Raw genomic sequence first — 20,913 nt, 5'->3', positions numbered from 1 at the left:
CTGGACAAGAAGTGAACAGGAAATCATGTCTCTCCTGATGATGTCCACTGGTTTGGTTTGGTAAATTTAACAGAATAACAACTATACATTTGTATAATTGTTCTATTTTACATTTTTTTATATCACTTTTTGAAGTTTTTACATTAAAGGAAGGTTTCTTTATTGTTTCAGGGGGCAAAGAGAACATTGTCCGACCCCTCTGCCCCGTACCACAGGCCTCCTGTCTTTCTTTATTCTATTTCTCTTTTCCTCCACTCCTCCCCTTGTCCATTCCTCGTCCGTTCAGAGAGAATGGGCAGACACAATGCTTCTGTTCTAGAGGCCCCACGAGTCAAGTTCTCTCTTTCAGATCACTTCCCTTGGGTCAAAGGGCAACAGTAGGCTTTCCCTAAACACATATACACAACACACACACACACACACACACACACACACACACTAAGCCATCCAAACCCTCTGTTACTTCCTTTCCTGCTTGTGTGCAGCTGGAAATCATAGTGTCTTGCTTCACTAAACATGCATTTTGTCTCCCTCTCCCTTTTGAAAGCATTACCGCTCAGCATAGAAATTCCTAGTAATACATAGACACAATTTGTCGAAGTATATGAAAAATGTCTTTATTTAATTTCTCGCTTTTGCTTTCTTAGGACTGGGAAATTTCCCAATTCAATGCAAACATATGAAAGAAATTCTCTCTCTGCTAATACTGTATATTATACAGGGCAGTGTTTCAGACTAATTGAGTAACTTGTCTTTTCTTCATTAATATTATTCATTTAAACAACCGGCTAACAAAAGTCAGTTCCATTTTTGGAACTGAGCCACACTGATTGCGCTGTGTTTTTGATTCACTAAAAAGAACCAGCTCATAAGTGTCATTTGCTTCAGGAATTATTTACACTGGCTGTGCTGTATGTTTTTGATTCACTACAAAGAACCGGCTTATAAGAGTCATTTGATGCAGTAATTTGTCTACACTGGTCACACTGTTTTTGATTCATTAATAAGAACCGGCTCATAAGAATCAATCGCTTCAGAATCCGTTTACACTGGTTGCACTGTATGTTTTTGATTCATTTAAAAGAGCCGGCTCATAAGAGTCATTAGATGTCGAAATTTGTCTACAATGGTCACGCTGTTTTTGATTTATTAAAAAGGACCGGTTCATGAAGCTCATTCACTTCAGGATCCGTTTACACTGGTTGCATTGTATATTTTTGATTCACTAAAAAGAACCGGCTCATAAGACTCAATCACTTCAGGATCCATTCACACTGGTTTCACCGTATGTTTTTGATTAATTAAAAAGAAACGGCTCATAAGATTAATTGTGGATGGCACTAGTTGTGTTTGTTTTTGCATGCAGCTTGCATCTCAACTGAGATTTCTTCCCTTTTCAGGATACATGTTTTGTTGTTGTATCTCATTCAATACAGACAGAACTCAAATCTTCTCAGTTAAAAAATGATTTCTTTTGCTGTGATTCTGCGGTGGAGCGTCACTGAAGCGGCTCAGAAAACACTGGTGCATTACAAAATTATTCATTTTAAAAATTAACAACATTCTGTCATCATTTACTCAACCTCATGTTGTTCCAAACTAAACCGAATTGGTTCCCATTGACTTTCACTGTATTGTTTGACAGTCAATAGGAACAGAAACTGTACAGTTCAGCATTTTTCAAAATATTTTGTTTTGTGTTCCACAGAAGAAAGAAAGTTATACAGGTTTGGAATTACATGAGGGTGATTAAATGATGACTAATAGAATTTTCTTTTTTGGTGTACTATCCCTTTAAGTGAGTTAGTTCAGCATAACGCAGGGACATCTGCAGGAAGGACAACGCTGTAGTCATAAGTTTGAATATACTGAAGAATCAACAGAGTAAAAGATTGAGCTTTTGATTTTAAGAATATAAACTAATAAGTTGACATGAAGTTCAAGATTATTTGTTTGTTATTTGTTACATTATTTGTTACAAACAAGAATGACAGCTCTCTACTGTTTAGAATTCACTGCAGTATATTTACATGATCAATGTTTGCATTTGTGATTGAAATTTTTTATTTAATTGTATTTATATGCTTTTGAAACCTAAATGTCCCCACAACTTGGACCAAAGTCATGTCTGGATATAACCAAAGGGAAATGAAACTTAGGACCAAGGCTAGACAACTATGTAAATATAATAGATATCATGAATCTGCTTTCCAGATTCCTGACATATTGAGTAGTCAGCGAACTAATAAACCCATGATTTGGGCAGATCTAAATTTGCTTTTACCTAACAGAAGGGTTTGAACCAATCATATTGTAGAATGCTTTGCCATGCTCCATCCATTATTCTCTGTGATTGATACGAGGTCTTCTGGCCGTGATTAAAGCATATTCAAAGGCATTGTCTGAAGTCTGTCTGGGTTTTTGCTGCGCAGCAAGTTAGGGAACACTAAAGATCTTATTCCCAAGTGCTAGTGTTCAAACAGGTCAAGACATTGACTGACTCAAAGCCAGTTGTCAACTGTAGACACAGAGTATAAATATTACTGCAGACGCTCAGGTGTCGACTGGAGATGCCCCAGGTAAACTTAAGTCAGGTGCGTAGGGGAAAATCTACCCCTTTTATATAGATGGTAATGAAATTGAAAGACTAACACCTGTGTAGGTGTTCAGCTACATCTAATTGTTTTGATAGCTTTTAATTTTTTTAGATTGGGAATGTATTTCAACAGTGCCTGTAGGTACAGGCCAATTTTGGTAGGACTTTTGGTGGTGTTTGTGTCTGAGTGAGAAATGAATTCATGTCATTTGAAAAATGTTGTCATTGAAGACATGCTCAGTTTGTGAAGAGCTTGGAAAAAGTGACCCACGCATTGAGAAATGGGTCCTAAAAAAAAAAAAAAAAAAAAATTTAATCACTATTTTTGTCCATCCTATTCATTATAATTTTCACAAAATCGTGACCACACTCCTTAACAGGTGCCTTATACTTCTTAAAATTTGCAAGCTTATTTAAAGTAGGCTACTAGCTGGCAAAACTATTGCTCATGTTACTTTATGCCTTCAGCAAACCCATGAGAACGTCCCTCGCAGCAAGCGTGCAGACATACTCACACACGCTGCAAAACATCACAGCACTGACCACCCGCAGTTTCACCACGTCAATTAAACACACAAATTCATTTAATCGCCCCTCCCTCCCTGCTGGATGTGATGTGTTGCATTAATTAAAGTGGCAGACGTCGGCCTAATTGGAGCTTGGATGAATGTTGATGTGTGTGCTTGTGTGTGTGTGTGTGTGTGTTCAGCTAAGCCAGTAGTCAACTTACAAAGCTATATTACATTTCATTGCATCTCTGTTTATGCAGTTTTTTAAATTTTATCATTGTATTATATTACATACATAGTGAGAGCATCATATATTGTCTGTCAAAACATTTATTCTTCATATTTACATATATATTATTGCTAAACTGCAAAAGGAAAGTGTACTAAACAGACTAAATGGAAAGGAATCTTCTATTGTTGATGTCTGGTGTTTCATAAGTCATATTGTGTGTAAGTGACATCTGGAGTTCCCTCATGTACTGCAGGGGTCTGCCAAGCAATGGCTTTTTAATAGACACATGTGTGCAAACACACACACACATGCGCATCCACATGCACACGCTGTGCCTCCCCTGGATAGAGATGTTTATCTAAGACGTGCCAGCGGTGTCCAATCCCCCTCCTACTCTGATGCATCTGTCAATGTTCAGCAACTTCCATCTGTGCGCTGTGTGTGCTTGTGTGTACATTGAGATGCACGTGTGTGACGTTGTGCATAAGAAAGAAAGAAAGAAAGAAAGAAAGAAAGAAAGAAAGAAAGAAAGAAAGAAAGAAAGAAAGAAAGAAAGAAAGAAAGAAAGAAAGAAAGAAAGAAAGAAAGAAAGAAAGAAAGAAAGAAAGAAAGAAAGAAAGAAAGAAGGCTGAATACATGGTGTAATTGATTTTTTGTTCTGTAGTTGCTGGTATATAGAATGTCTCATTAGTTCCTAAATGTCCTGCATGAAATGAACTCCCTCTGTGGTGCAACAGCATGAATAATAATTTAAATTTAAGCTAAGTTTAGAGTGAGTTTGGAGTAGATTTTCTGTTCCCGAAAACAAAGTGCACACATTACTTACTTTCGTCTCTCTTCCGCTTGCTTGCATCGGCAGGTGAACTAATTCCCAGAATTCCACTGATAGAGTAGGAGGAGCCTGCAGCGTCACTGGTTACTGCGGATACCTGGGTCACTGCCACTGTAGAGGCTAGAAAGTTACAGAGAGGTCATGAAGACCACAGATGTCTTTGCGCTCACTGCTCTGACAGGACATGGGAAAGAATATACTGTCCATGATATATACAATTCTTTCAAAAATCTAGTTTACAATGCTTACACATTGAATATATTAATCATTATTTTCATTATACTAAAAACAAACTTCTTTTTTTTTTCAAATATTATGATGTATCAATGAATTAATAGCATTTTACAACCCAAACTAATCTTGCCTTGTTATTAAAATTAATTGATATTTGAAGGGTTTTATTAAACTGCAGGTGTCCTCTCTGATACAGTTTTCTATTTTTTGTGCATGTTGGTTGCACCAGATTATTTTTGTGGTTATACAACATGACTTTGGTTTGTCAGACAAAAGTATACATAAAAAGTAATCTTTTTCAAATATTAAAAATCTGTGAGTACATATTGTTAGAAGCCAACATTCTTCAAAAGATCTTTTTTTTTTTTGTTGTTCCACAGAAGAAAGAAATGCATTCAGGTTTGGAATGACTTGAGTGTGAATAAATAATGACAGATTTCTTAAAGCTTTCTTTCTAAAGCTTTCTTTTCAAGAATATTCTTTTAATGAGTTTTTTTTTTTTTTCTCTATTATGATATCAGGAGAGTTGTACAGTACCAGATCCAGAAGAAAATGAGCATCATGTCATCGACCCTTACACATTAATTGCTCAGAAACTGTAATATGAATTATTATCCATTTAATATTTTGTATTGAAGTTTACAACTGGTGTAACCTGCGGTATCATCTTCCATTTTAGTCATAGGTTGGATTTCCAGGTAATGCATGGAATGAGAAAGTGTGTAGCTGTGTAAATATCTCTGGACAGTATTAGGTTTTATGTGATTCTAGCCTCTGCCTGGTTTAAGCTTGTGTTTTGTTGATGTGTAGTATGTTTTTGTTTTTCCTCTCATGGTTCTTGGCCCAGCGTTTTTCCTGCTAAAGACCTTTCACCAAAACCTGCTGTCACTCTATTCTGGCAACGTGCTGCCGCCCAAGGATAAGATGCTAACAAGCTAACAGCTTTTCGACATGTCTGGCTGTCTGTGAGGTCTTGGCAGTAGGGGACGAGGCCACAAAGTCTTCTTTCTGTCAACCCTTCATTCTCTCTCTCTCCTCTTTATCTTACTTCCTGTCAGCTGACGTACAGCCTGAGTGACAGTACAGTGGCCCCAAGGGGACACTAAGGTGTAGAGATGAGGCTAATCCCACATCCCAACAGACTGTGCTAAAATGGAGAAGGTGGGAAAAAAGAAAAACAAATCGCTCGGAGAAAAGATAAACGCCTTTGCTCGCCCGCCGCTCTCGTTTGCTAACCAGGTGGAAAATGTAATGAATGCATATCCATCCATTTTTTACTCCTGATTTATCGTTTCAATTATCTGATTCTCTTATTCTTTCGCACTTTTTTCTCCTCACGTCAAGGAATGGAAACCCGAAGCGAGCGCTTTATATTCAAAATCCCTAAATTTCAATTTTCCGCCTGAGTATGAGAACTATTTATCATCATAATCTGAAGGAGACAGAGAACTGGCAAGCGTTGTGCGTGTGAAATTAATTTAGATTAAGCGGAGGTGTGCGATTATGAAGATTACTGACAGTGAGACAAACACGGTTCAATACTTTATTAACTGCCGACGGGAGTTTTCCTTAAACTGGTCTTAGACCTTTTTTAGAGATTCCCCTTTGGTTTTTGGGGGCAGCATTTTTTGAGCATCAGAAACCTGTCCTAGATTCAAGGATGTAATCAAAGTTGAAGATTGAGGAGATCTAAATATAAATGTTTCAAAATCTCAAATTTCTGTCCCTCTCCATGTCAGTGGTGGATATGACACTGCCTAGATAAGTTTCATAGGGTAACTGGTATGTTGAAACCTTCAGGAAATAAATGAAATTAAATAGAGTACAAATTGATACTTTTGCTTTTAGGATTTCTCAGATTTCTTATCCTGAGATCTCACATAATCTCACATGCATCTCTAGTGTTTCAACAATCTAACCAATTTCACTTTATTTTACCATATTGCTTATGCTTTCCAGATTCATTTTTTTGCTTTCTAACTGCAAACTACTGTTAAAATATTTTGGGATTTTTAATGCTTATCTTGTCCAATCTGCATTTAGAGGACTAAACTCATGAATTGAGTAGTTTAGTCCGAATTTTCTGAAGAGACTTGATCACATTATATGATGAACAATTTGAATTTAGGCTTAAATTCACATATAAACATTCATCAACTCACATCAGTTGTGGTGAATGGAAGCTCAAGCAAGTTTGCTTGATGCATGTGAGAACCAATGAGGTTCATTCTCGTGTGTTACGGTTGAGCTTCTGTTTATGTTCATTGAACAATGTATATATGGGAATAAAAGCCTAAATTCAATCTGTTCATATAAAGCAATCAAGAAAATTTGGACTAAACTACTTCATTTGGATTTTACAATCTGTTTATGAACTTTTTGAAGCGTCAAAGTGTCAGTTGCATAGCTGTCTATGGAGGGACTGAAAGCTCTCAGATTTCATCAAAAAGATCTTCATTTGTGTTCCGAAGAAAAACGAAAGTCTTACTCAACGACATGAGGATGAGTAATTAATGACAGAATTTTCATTTTCGGGTGAACGAACCCTTTAATATTTTTACGGAAACTGTGATACATTGTTTTTAAGGATTCTATTATAACATAATAAATGTATTTACTGTAATTTTTGATTAATTTAATGTATCCTTGCTGAATAAAAGTATAAATTTCTTTCAAAAACAAACAAATTTTTTTTTAAATATTATTATATTATTAAATAAGTTATGGGGGTTCAAGTAGTTTAAGGCATTTAAGCAAATTCGTAAAAAGATATTACGTTTTAATTAGCAAGCATGTAATCGGCCACACCTGTTTTTTAAATGACCCTGCTATAGCTATCCAAAGGCAAAAGTTCATCATTTTTTGATAACTATTGACCTAGAGGGTCAAGAGAATTGTGCCACAGTGGTTTTATGGAGGTAAAACCTAGGACTAGTTCGCCAAAGTTGGTTTTTGAAATAGTCTCCAATATTTAACGAACGATTCAATGGACAGCGGCGGCAGGGCCGTCAGTCAAACAGGCTTAGCGAGTTTAGTTCCGATTGGTCTCCGATAACCTTGTCTGATAGTTGCTCAAAATTCATTGGCTGATGGCAGACATTTTCTTTTAGACATATCAATGTCCTCATAAACAGTTATGGCACTTCAGACAAAGACACTGCATGCCAATTTTCAAGTCGGTCAGACTAATGGTGAAGTAGTTCTAGTTATTTTTTCTTTTCTGTTATAGCGCCGCAAGTGGCCAGTCGCCGCATCCTTTTTCACATGACAGCAGAAAGAGCTCTTACACAGGTGTGCTGAGTTTGGTGAAATTATATCATTCCGTTCACGAGTTATAGCCATTTTTGTAAAAGTGGCTCCACCCACTTTGAACATTTTGGCGGCCCTTAGGGACCGTGAATTGGAACTTCAACTTTTTTTTGATAACTATTGACAGTCAGAGTCCGGAGAATAAATTAATAACGAATTAAAAATGGTTTGGTTCTGATTGGGTCAAAAACCTATAATTCACAAAAGTAGTTTTTAAAAAAAAATCCAAAGTACTGCAGATTTTCCAATCCAAATTTCGCTGACGAACGCTAAGCGAATCCGAGGCATGCATGTTGTCTGTCTTGAGCCAAAGATTCCAACGATATAACACACTTATACCTACGCCTAATGGTATAGGTAGGAGTTATGAGCCATTTCATAATTTTCACCGCTGTAGCGCCCCCCGTCAGGCCGATCGGGGCGAGCCTTGGTGACGTTATAGACAGTGTGAGTACTACCAGCCCTCAAAGTTTTAAGTCTCTACGACTTGCGGTTTGGTCTGCCTGATCACTTTTGTGAGAGAATGCTGATCCTTGGAAATTTTAACAATTACAATAGGGTTTCAGTGCTACACGCTTGAACCCCTAAAAAAAACTGATGTCAAACATTTGAATGTGTATGTACTTTTTTTTCAGAAGCTACATTTCTCTATATTTTTGAATGATTCAATTCTACCAAGGTCTAAAGTTCTGCACTGTGAGGAATTTTAAATATGACAAAAGTACATGTCAACAACAGTGAAGTTGACTTACAACAGTGAAGTTGACTTACCTAAGTTATGGGCGGAGACAGCTCCTGATTGGCCAGGTGGTTGCTGGACTTTAGTGCGAATGATCCTGCGGCAAAGAAAGAGCAAACAATTAGACATTATGATGTGTTTAAGGTTTGCCATGCAAGGCATGTGTAGGACCGTGTGGGTACTGTATATATACATGCTTTAATATAAGTACGCAAGCACGTGAAATGTGTGTGTGTGTGTGAAGTGGCTCATACAGGCTGACATGGCAGCAGAGTCTCACACTTCCTGCATGGCTGCTCAAGCAAAGCACCTTTCCCCTCTGCTCTTCGTCCCCCTCTCTCTCTCTCTTACTCACTCTTTCTCTCTTACTCACTCTCTCTCTCTCTCTCTGAGAAAGGTTGTCATTGTACACATGCTGTTGAACCAGTGAGCTGGACACTGCTCATGAATATGTGTTTCTTTTACTCCACTGACTCAGTCCTGTTGTTTTCCTCTATCCCCCCCCACCACCACCTTCCTTACATTCTTTGTATCTCTTCTCCATGCATTGCTCTATCCCTTTTCTATACTGATCAACTTGCTCTCAAAAATGTAATGGTTTGTAGACATATACATTGGGGACGGTAATAAATGATAAATTTTTTTTAAAGAAGTCTTATGCTCACTAAGGCTAATCAAAAATACAGTAATATTGTAAAATATTATTACTATTTACTTTCAATTTTGTTCAATTTAATACATCCTTGCTTAATAAAAGTATTAATTTCTTCCAAATAAAAAACAAATCTTGCTGACCTTAAAGTTCTGATCAGTAACATTGTACACAAACACACTTTATGCATGTTAGGAAAGTGAAGCAATGGCAAAAACACATTCGGAAAAACACACTTTAATCAATTTCAACCCAATCAAAACTTAAAAAGGTTCAATCTTAAGTATTCCCTTACATTTTAAGGAAATCAAAGTTCATTACTGATGAATAAAATCAAGTACACAGAAATGTTTGTGTCAAGTTGAAAATATATTAACAGTGCACACACACACACACACCTGTTGATTGAGCTGACACTGGGCACGCTGTCATTGTCACACACTCTCTCTGCCAGCAGTCTGTCTCGGATCTCCCAGGCAAACATGGTGGGGTTTTGGCGTTTGTAATCAGCGATTTTGTCGACGACTTTGGGTGTAGCAACCTTTGGTTTGGAGCCTCCGATCACCCCTGGTCTGATGCTGCCTGTCTCATAGTACCTGTGGAGCAGATAGGTAGAGAGCTGTATTTCACCAGGCAAGATAAACAGAGATAGAACATATGCTTATCGGGCATTGTAGGTCTGTCTCACACTAGTTACTAGTAACACAGACACTGAGAACAACTCATACCTTTCACAAACCTGCAATAAATGATCAATCTTTTAAGCCTATTACAAAGAACACATTATACTGTATAATAACATAACAAAAGCTTATATTTTAGCCACAGAGGAATTCTAAAACACATCCTGGACTAAATTCTGATTGGACGAGAGGCTTCAAAGTCACACTGATAAATGCACACCTGTGTTCACACATTCTATATTAATGCATCTATATTATGCATACAGCCTATATTTGAGACAGTCGTGGTGGAATAATCATGTTATATATATATATATATATATATATAGAAAATGAGATGGTGAATAATCATTATTTTAAATAATTAATATTAATACATTATTATATTCTAATATGCTTATTTAGTGCTCAAGAAACATTTCTTTTTATTATAAAAGCTCAAAACAGCTGCGCTGCTTAATATTTTTGTGAAAACTGATTATTTGATGAATAAATAAAGTTCAAAACAACAGCATTTGATTGAAATAAAAATATTTTGTAACATTATAAATGGTTTTATTCTCTTTTGTTCAGTTTAATGCATCCTTGCTCAATATAAAAAGTATTAATTTCTTACAAATAAAAAAATAAAATCTTACCGCAACTCAAACGTTTGAACTGAAGTGTATGGTATTAATGATATATGATATTATTAATTAATTATGAATAATATTATATACATTTATTAACCATTTGAAAATGTGAAATCTGATTATTAATATTAATAACTGAATGTGGTCTTATATTATTAAAATGAAATATTTATTGAACATTGGTGTCTCATGCATTTTATAATGCAAGCCAGGCTATGCATTACAGGGATTTTACCAAGGTTAAGGGGGTTTTAGGTGCTTCATCTTGCATGGCTATATTTAGTTAAGGCCCAACACACAAACATAAACCAAAAATGCACAGCCCATATACAGCAAAATGAGCATGCAGAAAATTCCCTCATTAACAAGAGAGCAGAGTTAGTCCTACGCCTTATTTACTCAAACCTCACATGCAGCCCACATATTAGTGTGTTTTCTGCCTGAGCAGTAAGAGGGAGGGAAGATATTACCCCACACACACACACACAGAGCGCTGCAGTAACGGTTGAGTGAGTTGGACCGGGGCTGGGGGAAGAGGGTTGAGGCAAAGGAGAACAATGCGAAACACATTTTTTTGATATAGCTAAAGGCTCTAGCACTAATCCACACCTTTATCCATTCAAATTCTGTCCTCCCCCTTAACCCCTTCCTCCCTCTTCTCCCTCTCCTTCTCTCTTTCCTCCTCTCTCTCTCCCTTTCTCTGTCCTTCCAGCCATCCCTCCCTCCTCGGGAGACGTATGGTGCCAGTGTCATTTTGATGCAAATGTAAAATGTGATGAATCTTTTCTTTTTTGTCCAAGAAAGACAGAAAGAAAAGACGGCGCTTTGACTTTGGCTTCGGTGCGAGATTTCAGAATTTTTGAATTTCAACGTGTCTTCTTTGAAAGGAAGCGCTGAGTCAGCCTCAAGTTGAACCAACGGCAGAGGGAATATCAGCCGTACAGCCAGCATTCATCAGTGTATGGATATTTTAGAAATTGATATTTATTATGGATTAAGTACAAGTTGACTTGATGAACGAATAAAAGGAGGGTTGGAAGGCATTTAAAAGCAAGACTGAAAACAGATACTGGCCCCACTGTTTGAATGCAATAGAGGACATTAAGCTGGTTTCCCAGGCAAAGATTAAGCCTAGTTCTGGATAAAATAGCACAGGCAATAGAGGTTCTTCATTCAAAATCCTTTTCGGCCTGGGACTAGGCAAACTCTGTGTGTGGGAACTAATCCATGGGGTCCGAATATTATTCGCCAATACATTGTTATTTGAAATAATCATATAATATCTCAAGAAACTGTCGTTTCATCTCTGTACGGACACATGAGAGCTCTAGCATGTCTAGTCACATGTTCACCAATAGTTGCGAGACTCATTCACTCTATTGCAATATTGTACAGCTCAAATGCTAATCTGTATGTTTACAGTTTGAGAAGTGAGTTGCTTAAAGTGCTGTTTTTTTAAGTATCTTATGCTCACCAAGGCTGCATTTATTTGATCAAACATACAGTAAAACAGTAATATTGTGAAGAATAATATACTCTTTTCTATTTTAATATATCTTATCATTTCATTTATTCATGCGATGGCAAAGTTGAATTTTCAGCAGCCAGGAAATCATTCTAATATGGTGATTTGATGCTTAATACCAATGTTAAAAATGGTTAAGCTGCTTAATATTTTTCTAGAAAGAGTGATACATTTTATTTCAGGATTGTTTGAGGAATATAAAGTTAAAAAAACAGCATTTGTTTGAAATAGAAATATTTTGTATCATGTCTTTACTCTCACATTTGATCAATTTAATGTTTCCTTGCTGAATAAAAGAATTAATTTATTTCAAAACAGATCATACTAACCCCAAACTTTTTAATGGTAGTGTATTTGTCAATGTTTTAAATGTAATACATTCTTACAGAAACTGTATGAATATATGGAGCCAACAGAAATACTGTGGTGCTACTATGATACTGAACGAAGGCTATATACATTTTTCTTTTATAAAATGTTACATGCAACATATGTATGTACCGTGTTTTTTTTTACAATGGTACTAGTTTGCTAGTGATATGAGTTTTTTTTAAAAGGTTTAATTCACCCAAAATGATATTTCTGTCATTATTTACTCACCCTCATGTCGTTCCACACCTGTAAGACCATCGTTCATCTTCAGAACACAAATTAAGGTATGTTTGATGAAAACCAAGGGTTTTTTTATCCCCCATAGAAAACAATGCAATTACCGTCATTCAAGGCCCAGAAAGGTATTATAGACATTGTTAAAATAGTCCATGTGACTACAGTGGTTCAACCTTAATGTTATGAAACAATGAGAATACTTTTTCTGCGTAAAAACAAAACAGAAATAACGACTTCATTCAACAATTTCTTCTCTACCCTGTCAGTCTCCTACGCAGTTGACGCAGTGAACGCAGTCCAGCGCTTCCGTGTTTACATCCAAACGCCAACTCAGTATTGGCCGGCTGGCGCACGAGTCGGCGTTCTGACGTAGAACCTGGAAGCGCTGCAACCAAAATAGCGTAGGAGAATGACGGGGGAGATGAATTTGTTGAATAAAGTCATTATTTTTGTTTTGTTTTTGCACACAAAAAGTATTCTCGTTGCTTCATAACATTAAGGTTGAAACACTGTAGTCACAGTGACTATTTTGACAATGTTTTACTACTTTTCTTGAATGTGGTAATTTCGTTGCTTTCTATTGAGGATAAAAAAAAACTCTTGGATTTCATCAAAAATATCTTAATTTGTGCTCCAAAGATGAATGAAGGTCTTACGGGAACGACATGAGGGTGAGTAATTAATGACAGAAAATTCATTTTTGGGTGAACTATCCCTTTAACATGCTTCTGTTTCACATTTTATTATAATAAGCAGAACTCACCTGCCCAGTATCTTGCTGACGCAGCCATGGCTGACCCGGAGCTGGCGGGAGATATCACATGGACGTACACCCTGATGGGCCAACTCCACTATCCTCTGCCTCACCACATCAGGCAAGGGCCGCCCGTTTACAAACACCCCACCCAGCTGATTCACCCCTCCATGCCCTGCGGACACAAACAGCAATAAAGGGACACTGAGCAAATCATATCTTTCTTAAATACAGAAGCTGTCACATAGCAGGCAAAAGGTGTTGCTGTCCCACCCCTGTGAGTGTGCGCGCATCTTTGACCTGAAGGTTACAATTATGCAGTCTCTTCCTCTCCTCTTTATCATATCTGCCCCTGGTGGTCACCTAAAGAAGTGCACATGACCTCCTCACTCAAGTTTGTTTTTGTATATTGTCTATAATCATGGTTGTGAGTCTTTTTTTTTTTTTTGCACAGTGGGTGGTGGGCTGGACCTCCTTGGTGGGCTTAGACCTTTGGATACCAATTTTCTTTCATCCTTGTACTGTATATATATTCATTAGAATTCAGTATCTTATCATCATTTCAGTGCAGAAGTCTATGTGGTAATCCAGTCAATCTGTCATATTAACATACTGATTGCTTCAGAAGGGGAACACACAAACACACATTTACACACACAAAGGAACTGGGGGATCTGTTAATCCGAGCTACAGGGTAATGGATCTTAAATACATCCGGGCAGGCAATATCAAAAAGACCTAACTGGCCTTGTGTCCTCGTAACTAAATATATAAGTTCAGCTAACAGAAAATTAAAAGCCAGCTACATGTCATTTTCATTCTCTCAAGGCAGTGGGCTGCTTTTTCATGAAGTTCCTTTACTGAGTGATTTGACCTATCAGGCTTCTGTTAGTAAGTCTTTAAATGCATTTCGTTTTCGGTTTCATTTGACCTCTTTTTCTTTTTCCTTTCTATCAATAGTTTGCTTCAGTTTCCTTTTCTCTGTATTCTTTCTTCTTCTGTGTCTCTCAGTTACAGTTTATTATTTGAAAACATAACTGACAAAATCATGGAGTCAGCTAGCTCAGTTGATTTTTTTAAAGATGTACATTAAAAATTAGGCGTGCTAACTTTTTATGATCAAATGTATAGTTCTTAAAAAAAAAAAAACATTTTAAATGTTTAAATGTGAAAAAAGGATCGCATTTGTGTCCTAATACAAAAGAAAAAGTGAAATACATCAAACAAACAAAATTGAAAGTTGAGTATAAAATGATTCTTCCTGTGGAAGGGCTTAAGTTTTTAAAAATGCAGAACTTTTTAGATCAGTTTAATTTCAAATATTTTAGTAAAAAAAAGGTGGAAACTTTTTCAGCTCCAACCAGTTACCAGTTAAGCACTGATTTGCAGTTTCTGTTAGGTTATGACCAAAGCATAGCCTATTATTAATATATGCATGGACCAAGCTTGTGTTGAAGTGTGTATGAAAGAGTATGTGTGTTTGTTTGAATATGAGTGCGTGTCATAGAGAGAGAAAAGGCTGCAGTAGGGATTAAACGAAACAAGCTATTCAGATGTGATCTGACCAAGACTTTTCCCCGTTTCTTCTGCAAATACTGCTGGCTTATAAATCGAAGTGTTCCTAGAGCTTTGATTGATTTCGAGGCAGGTTCCGTTTAGAAATAGCGAGAGCGGCTGAAAGACATTCATGCTCCCCCATCCAGAAAATAAACCCGATTAGAGACGCTGCTCCATTACGATCCGCTATCGGTCGCTCCGATTAAACCGCTCCAAACAGAGCGAACCAAACGCCAGCAAAGCGACGTGACATCAGGCGTGCTTTAACAAACAGACTCAAAAAAAAAAAAAAAAAAAAAAAGAAAAAGTAAGGGACTACTTTCATTCATGCAGGGTAAATGCATTGTTTTCGAAAATGAATGAAGCATTTGAAAAATAAAATCACATATTTACATTTTTAAAAAATAAAAAGAATAAGTTTGATTTATCTTGTATATTAAAAAATACGTTTAAACATATGGGCTACTAACATTAAGTACAGTGAAGCTATGTTTGTTGAATAAAAAAAACAACTTTTTTTAAATTCTATATTTGTTTATAAACTAGAGTTGGCTATGCACATCATATTATTTGTGACAGATTAATTATTTTTATTTTGTCACGTATGCTAGTTTACCCAAATTTATCACGAAGCCTATCATAAACTATTAGTAATTAATGCCTCACTGATAATGCCTGATTAGCATTCTTAGCCTATTATTTATTTTATTTTTCTAATAATTTTGTGTTATTTACGTAAAATGTAAAATTGTAAAAAGAAAAGAAAAAAAAAGAAATGAGTTTTTTTAACAAGCGACACCAAACAACCAATGGAAACTGTGAGCACAGAAACAAAACAATATGACACTTTTCAGAAATTTCAGCAAAAATAAATGTCTTAGCATAAACTTCAATGCTTCCCTTCTAAATAAGAATGAATTAGTTATTTTTCGATAGACAGTGAATATTTATGATTTCGTATTTAAATAACAACGTGCAAAATGTGTATTATAGGCTAGGATACGCATTCAACGCTCCTGTCAATTTAGCATAAAACTTTAACCAATGTATACGACCAACTGGTGGCCTAATAACAACCGTAACATATAATTTACTGCACCAGTGGGAGTGTTAAATATAGGCCCTATTGTAACTTAAATTGTATGAGAGTTCGCACTTTTTATAATCATTTTAAAAACCTGCAAAGTCTTATTAAAATTAATGAGAAAGATAAGTAGCCTATGAGTTTAAAACATCCTAAAACATCCTAAAGTTATCTTCCTCTCTCTGTAACATCAGTGGAGTTTCTTTCCTAAAAATCTCGCAGGTTCGTGGTGGCACAGTCTGTTATAGGGCTTGCACCGTTTGACATTTTCAGTGTAATCGTTTTACCCCGCGGATTGTGTTGAGATATTGTGGCGAAGAGGAAACGTGATTCGTTCTAGCTTCTGAAATGTGTATACATCTAATCCACCGTTTCATTCACCGTGCCAATAGATGTCATTTCACATAGATGTGCGTGTGCGTGTACGGGTGGGTGGGTGCGCGCATATTTGAGTTTTGCGGTTTTATTCATCAATGAGAGAGAAGACTGGGAGAGAAAGAAAGAATGAGCGAGAGAGGAACAGGAGGAGAGAGAGAGATCACAATTGCATTTTCAGGGTGCATAATATGTGATTGGCAGCTTGGTTTTGGTAACAAAGACATTGCAATTTTCAAACATTTTTCTTATACAAATTGAAACTATACGATGATTTTTTTTCATAAATAATTAATTCATATTTAAAATAGCCTAATCACATGAAAAAACAAACAAATTATAAAGTATTTCTTGCACACTGAAAATGCTAATTCATAATGAAAATGTGTTGCAGACAATTAAAATGTGTAGAAGCTGTTGTTTATGCTTTGGCAACAGGAATAAAAAATAAAGAGGAGGGAAAGAGAAAAGGGGCCCTTCACGCTGGTATCTTGGGGGACCACCGGTGTCCGCCATGTCACGAATGAGTGACCACACATCTCTGCGCCACAGTGAGCAACTTCAGCTTTCGTTTTTAACCTCACAAGTGGCCTGTTTACAGCTACCCTCAAGCAATGTATTTAAAGGTTACGGAGCCTGTTTGCCATATCCTCAGCTGCGGTTCAAGTTCAGTTTGTGTCCGCTGGCTGCTGGCCTTGGCCGCGGTCTCTTCCCCCCTCTCTTTCCCCCAGGGATTGTCAAGCAGGCTAAAGCTCTAACAAAGCAATCCGGTTCTTAATAAAGAGCAGAATGCCAAAACAATCGGGCCAAACAGCAAAAACTTCACCTATATTTAAGACATTGTCTTTTAGTTGCATTTTTAAAGTTTACCAGCTATAGTGTTTGCTTTCGTTAGATTTAATCCGAGTAGCATATATTTTGTTAGGCCTATTCTATTCCAAAAACAAAAAGAACATTCCGAGAACTTTGAACGAAAACCAACATTTGAAAGCAGTTAGTGAACGACTACCGGGAACTTACTGTGCATCGCTGCGAACGGGTCGTGTTTGCAGTGGATTTCCATCGGTTAGCAGGACAGGCTTTCCGTGAAAAACCACCAAAAAATCTTTAATGTCCTGTTCTTTTTTCCTGTTAAAGGTTTGTGCGTATGTAGTCAGTCCCTTTTGCTCGGAAATGTCTCTTTTAAACACCGTTTCAGCTGTTTTGAAGTCCAAAGAAACTTTGGTTGGAAAATAAACAATTGACCCTGAAGACCTAAGGCCTAAGGTCAAGAGTAAAAGTAGTTTTTGTGATTTTCGAGGGGGGGATAAAAAAAGTTAATTCATAAATAATCATTTATCTGTTCCATCATTTTTTAGTCTACAAAAATAAGCAAACAGGCGGTCAGGGGACAACCCTGCAGGGTCAAACAACTGCTTCTGCGGCCCAACATCCAGAGTGAACTAACTCAGACATCTGTAGGGATTCATCAAAATGGCATTTCAGGAAAAGTCTTGGCGATATGTACCAATTTTAATATTAGTCCGAACAGTCTTCTTAAGCTTTAGATAAAAATGTAGAAGTCTCGTTTCCAAGCTCTATCTTGACATCCTCGCTCCACTGACCGTGACCCGTGAACTGTGACTGAGGCTCGCACTGTCAGAGCGCGTCTCTACCAGGGATCTGAAAAACCCTGGTGAGGTTTCTGAGAAACCAAAACATTTACTTCATGTTCAACGTATCTTCACATGAACGCGATTTCCTTGCATCTTGATCTTCTAAATGTTCAAATCGTTTTTAAAAACTCTCTTTTTAAAAAAGCAAATAACTCCGACAGCACGAAGATCCCCAAACAATAGACATACGACCGTGGACATATTAAATTAAAAAGTACATGGTATGAACCAGGAATCAAAATGTTTGCCAAAGTTAAACAGAAAATGATAAATAGCCATTGCGTGAAGCATTTGAACTTGAAAAAAAAAAGTCCAAAAAATATCTTGAAGAAGAAAACAGGCTTTAGCCTATCAAGTTTTGAACCAGCCAGCACGCGCGTAAAAATCCACGGAAAGTCTCAGATGACTGATACTGTAGTGTAATTTGTCTTTCTCGTCGCAATTGATGTCCGCCGAACGGTGTTCTTCCAGCGTGATTGCTCCGGCGGTGAGAAGCAGTGGTCGAGCCTCCGTCCTTACCGCGCAAACACTGCACGAGCGCACGGCGCGTTTCAGAACCTGCTCTCGTGTGGACAGCGCCAATGCTACAGCGCTCTGAATCTACTACCGAGCCCGAGCGAGACTGTCAATCAAGATAAGTCTACCTATCCGGGCACTGCACCTCTGCCGTCACAATCGCCTTGAGTCGCGCTCAGATAAAGACGACTCCGATTGGCTAACACTGAGCCAATGTGAAAGTGACGTGCTGTCCCAATTGTGCACTGACAAATAGGGAGTCTTTAATCGAAGTTGGTTCTCTGGCTTCGCTGATCCCGTGTCTAATTTCAATTAAGGAAGGTGATAAAATTGAAATTTTAAAATATCCGTTTGCACGTTTTTCAGTCATGCAATTAATAAATGGTTAATAATTAGGTATTGCGTCAGAATATGCTTTCAATTATGAATAAGCTTTGTAAAATCGTACTAAAACTTGCTTATGACAACTGACATAGTGCAGCATTTTACTGAGCTACATGTGCATATCAAATATAATGAAACATATAAAATAAATGAACATATTTTCTTACTCAGCGTTGTATTTGCACATTAGAAATTAGGCTATCGCGCGTGCACGTGAAAAAATCCGACTGCTGTTAACTATCTTCGACAAAAAAAAAAAAAAAAAAAAAGTTTTAATATTGTTATTTTAATAAACGCTTTTAAAAGTTTAATAACTCTGCGTTCATATGTAATGAAATCTATTCGTTTTTATTTATGAGGTTTCTTTGTGCCTCCAAAAAATATTCTTCCTTATCTTCATGTTTGACGGACACGAGCGCTGTTCCACACAGGCTTTTGCTCTATTTTCATACTAATTATTTTTTTCATAACCAGCCCTAACAAAAGATTATTAAGAACTTGATATTAAGTCATGTTGAGTTTAGTTGACTTATAACTGTGGTGTGTTTTTAAATAATGGTGATTATAATTGTTGTGGTGGCTAGCATCATGGTGATCAGTGTAATACCAACAAGAAATACAGTAACAAGCATCAAACTGACACTAAAATAATAATAATAAAAACGTAATAATAGGGGTTAGTGTTTATGAACATTAATGTGGCATTTATGTATTTATTAATTCATTAATTCTAGATTCATTTCATTATAAGAACAAACGGAAAAGAAGAAATCCATACTTGAATTTAACTGATTCAATTACTGAATTAACTTGGGAGTATTTTACTTTTCGACACCTATTAGTTGATTTTTGTGTTTGTCTTGGCCTATTTATTTATTTCCTGAATTGATTTATATACCTAAAAACGTGAACGCTAAATTGCAAAAAACAAAAAAAACAAAACAAAATTGTGGCAAAACATAAAACGACTTGTTACATCATGTTTCTCAATGTGCTACATTCAGATGTTTCTATGACTAAATATATAGGCCTATTCAAAGGACCACGTAAACCTGAACTCCTCTAAAATTCCATTTTTATGTTTTATTTGAGAACATTTTTGGGAAACTTCCGTGTATCTTCTACGACTAGTCAGTGTTATTATACAATTAGAGATCAACGATACAATTATCTTACATGTATTTATCTGTGTGGTCAAAATAAAGTAACCTTTAAGTCACTGAAATATGGTTCATGCTCAAAATTCATGTGCTCAACACATATTCGTTTCATTCTGTGAGGAAGAGATTCCTCCTTGGTGCGCCAGAAGTGCCACGAGGGGGCGAACCTTTGGTCCCTTATGAAGAAGCTTCATCACTTCAGCTTGCCACACACACACACACACATACACACACCGCAAAAGCATACACAAACGCACACTTATACACTTGTGAAATCACAGTAACCAATGATTTTGCAGTGTTAAAAAGGCGAGCTATTTGCAGATATTTTGTATTCCGTTTTTTAATCTCATAAGATGTTTAAATGTTTGTGTCACTAAGTTATTTAACTTAAATGAACAATTAAGTTGAACCTTTCCATGAATGTTTTGAAGGCCTTGTAGGCTTTAAGTGGACACGCGTTTCTGTCTCAGTTTTTTTAGTTGTTTTGTTTTGTTCCTATATTGAGAGACGAACACAGCCCACAAATAAATATTAATTATTTTTTATAACGTTATGATGATTTAGAGATTTAAACTTTTGAAATCTTTTGAATACATTATTTGAATTATTTTATGCTATCTCCCTCTCAATTACCTTGTGTTTAACTGTGGCCCACGTGATTAAATACACATATTCTGTCATTCTTGAGGAAATGATTGCTTATTATAGTTGCCCAAAAGCAATTTTCTGCGTATATTTAGCAAATTAAATATAAAAACATGTAGAACTAAAACACAGCTAATCATGCCTACAGGCACTTGTCTTGGAAATTTCAATAAAAGTTCCATCATGATTCAAACTTTTTTTTATTTTTGTTAAATTATTAACATAATC

General features: G+C 36.5%; 1 protein-coding gene across 3 annotated transcripts in view; it reads right to left on the bottom strand.

The window, feature by feature from the left end:
- pax5 (paired box 5) overlaps positions 1-20,913 on the bottom strand; it is a 55,520-nt gene that overhangs the window by 32,763 nt on the left and 1,844 nt on the right. For 2 of the 3 annotated variants that reach the window (XM_067402674.1, XM_067402676.1), the window contains exons 2-5: positions 13,316-13,481; positions 9,502-9,699; positions 8,484-8,548; positions 4,164-4,289 (exon numbers count right to left, since the gene is read on the bottom strand). In XM_067402674.1, the coding sequence (XP_067258775.1) occupies positions 4,164-4,289; positions 8,484-8,548; positions 9,502-9,699; positions 13,316-13,481 (555 nt within the window). Of the gene's footprint in view, positions 1-4,163; positions 4,290-8,483; positions 8,549-9,501; positions 9,700-13,315; positions 13,482-17,342; positions 18,671-20,913 lie in introns of those variants that run through there. The other variant, XM_067402675.1, reaches the window with a different exon arrangement.

This window comes from Chanodichthys erythropterus, chromosome 12, assembly GCF_024489055.1.
Source record: "Chanodichthys erythropterus isolate Z2021 chromosome 12, ASM2448905v1, whole genome shotgun sequence".
Lineage (NCBI taxonomy): Eukaryota > Metazoa > Chordata > Actinopteri > Cypriniformes > Xenocyprididae > Chanodichthys > Chanodichthys erythropterus.
The sequence above is the reverse complement of the archived record's forward strand: the minus strand, read 5'-3'. Positions and strand labels throughout refer to the sequence as shown.